This window comes from Cavia porcellus, unplaced genomic scaffold (assembly GCF_034190915.1).
Source record: "Cavia porcellus strain 051 isolate PalLab524CR breed Dunkin Hartley unplaced genomic scaffold, mCavPor4.1 scaffold_17, whole genome shotgun sequence".
NCBI classification, from domain to species: domain Eukaryota; kingdom Metazoa; phylum Chordata; class Mammalia; order Rodentia; family Caviidae; genus Cavia; species Cavia porcellus.
The window spans coordinates 66,050,498-66,052,391 of NW_026947500.1; the positions used below are offsets into that span (position 1 = coordinate 66,050,498).

The window sequence follows — 1,894 nt, forward strand, 5'->3', positions numbered from 1 at the left end:
GCATGTTGAATTCCTGCACTGTGGCCCGGGATTATGTACATTTACTCAGTATCAACTAAAAACCAAAAAAATAATTTAATGTAGGAAAATGCAGTACAGTACACTGGGAATTTAATTAACCAATTATTTTTCTGGTTGTTGCGTTAGCCACAGAAACTGATATCAAAGAGATGCAAATTACAAGAAACTCAAAGAGCCAGGGCCACCGCCACAAACCGGCCACAGAGTGGCGATTCCCAGCTCCGCGGTGGAGCCCTGCAAGCCCCTCACTTGTCCAGTCTTAGTTCAGCCAGAGGCTTTCTCCTCTCACTGCCGAGCAGTCGTTTTAGGGCTCTCTTGATGTCCTTATTCCTCAGGCTGTAGATGAAGGGGTTCAGCATGGGGGTGACCACTGTGTACATCACGGAGGCTGTCACCATTGAGTGTGAGTTGTGTGTTACGGCGGAACTGAGGTACACACCGATGCCAGTGCAGTAGAACAGGGAGACCACCGAGAGGTGGGACGCGCAGGTGGAAAAGGCTTTACACCTCCCCTGGGCTGAAGAGATGGCACGAAGGGAGGAGACAATCTTGGAGTAAGAATACAAGATGCCAGCGAGGGGACCAAGGGCCAGTAAGACGGCAGCGAAGTAGATCACCACGTCATTCAGCAAGGTGTCAGAGCAGGCACGATGGACCACTTGATTAAGCTCACAGATGAAGTGCGGGATTTCCACGTCTGCACAGAAGGTCAGCCGCAGCACCATGAAGCCCTGCCCCACGGCATGCAGGGCGCTGGTGACGCTGGACACCAGGACCATCAGCACACAACGCCGAGGGCACGTCATGGCTCTGTAGCGCAGGGGGTGACAGATGGCCACCAAGCGGTCATAGGCCATTGCTGCCAGAATGAAGTCATCTAAGACTGCAAAGAACAATAAAAAGCACATCTGGGCGATGCAGCCTGGGTAGCTGATAGCCTTGCTGTGGGTCTGGATGTTCACCAGCATCCTGGGGACGCTCGTGGAGGTGAAGCCGATGTCCACAAAGGACAGGTTGGAGAGGAAGAAGTACATGGGCGTGTGCAGGTGGGGGTCGGAGACGATGGCCAGGAGGATGAGCAGGTTCCCGAGCACCGTGGTCAGGTACGTGGAGAGGAAGAGCCCGTAGAGGAGGGGCTGCAGCTCTGGGTCCTCTGAGAGTCCCAGAAGGAGAAATTCTGAAACTTGGGTGTTATTTCTTGGTTCCATGTGATGCATATAAGTACCAAAAAGAAGAAAAACAACATTAGTAACATCCGCATAGGCAGGTATACTGCTCCTACAGCTGAAATGCCACAATTTGTATTTTTAATAAGAAGTTCGCTGGAGTATTTTGCATTGGGCGTGATCTCCTGGACTGTATTTACGATTCCGATCACATTATTTGTGTCCATCTTCAGCCCCTTCCGCATCAGGTCATCACCCCACAGAGTTGTGATCATATTTTCCGAGCAGCTAAGGAATATATACCAACCAGCTGCAGCCCTCGAGGTTCCTGGGGGGAAGGGAGGTGAGAGGAAGGGAAAAAAAAGAAAAGAGAAAAAACCTGAGGTCAGGTGGAGCCCTCTGTGTGGCTGGGAGGAAAGGAACACTCAGCCCTGTGGGGTGCTTGTTTACAGGGTTAGCAAGATGATGCCACGTGACACCCCTTTGCCCAGCACCCCAGTGCTTGGTTTGTCTCGGGGTTTGGGGACCTCTGGGCTGGAGCCGCCCGGCCACGTGGCTCCCCAGGCACTCTTCTTCCTCCAGTGTTGGGCGCAGGCGCTCAACATACCATACCCCAGCCGGGACTAAGGACCACGCCAGTTTCCGCAATGCGCTACGTCCCTCTTTAAATTAGCCAACCCGTGCGCACCCCGCGCTCTACTCCGTAC

The 1,894-nt window shown here is 52.9% G+C and overlaps 1 protein-coding gene across 1 annotated transcript; it reads right to left on the minus strand.

The window, feature by feature from the left end:
- Positions 1-266: 266 nt before the first annotated feature.
- On the minus strand, positions 267-1,229 carry LOC100727347 (olfactory receptor 7A17-like). The gene has a single exon (XM_023566740.2). The coding sequence runs from the start codon at positions 1,227-1,229 to the stop codon at positions 267-269; it is 963 nt and encodes a 320-aa protein (XP_023422508.2).
- Between the last annotated feature and the right edge of the window lie 665 nt (positions 1,230-1,894).

What these genes read in the sequence shown, in the direction of transcription:
- LOC100727347 (XM_023566740.2), bottom strand. Translation starts at nt 1,229, where the DNA reads ATGGAACCAAGAAATAACACCCAAGTTTCAGAATTTCTCCTTCTGGGA.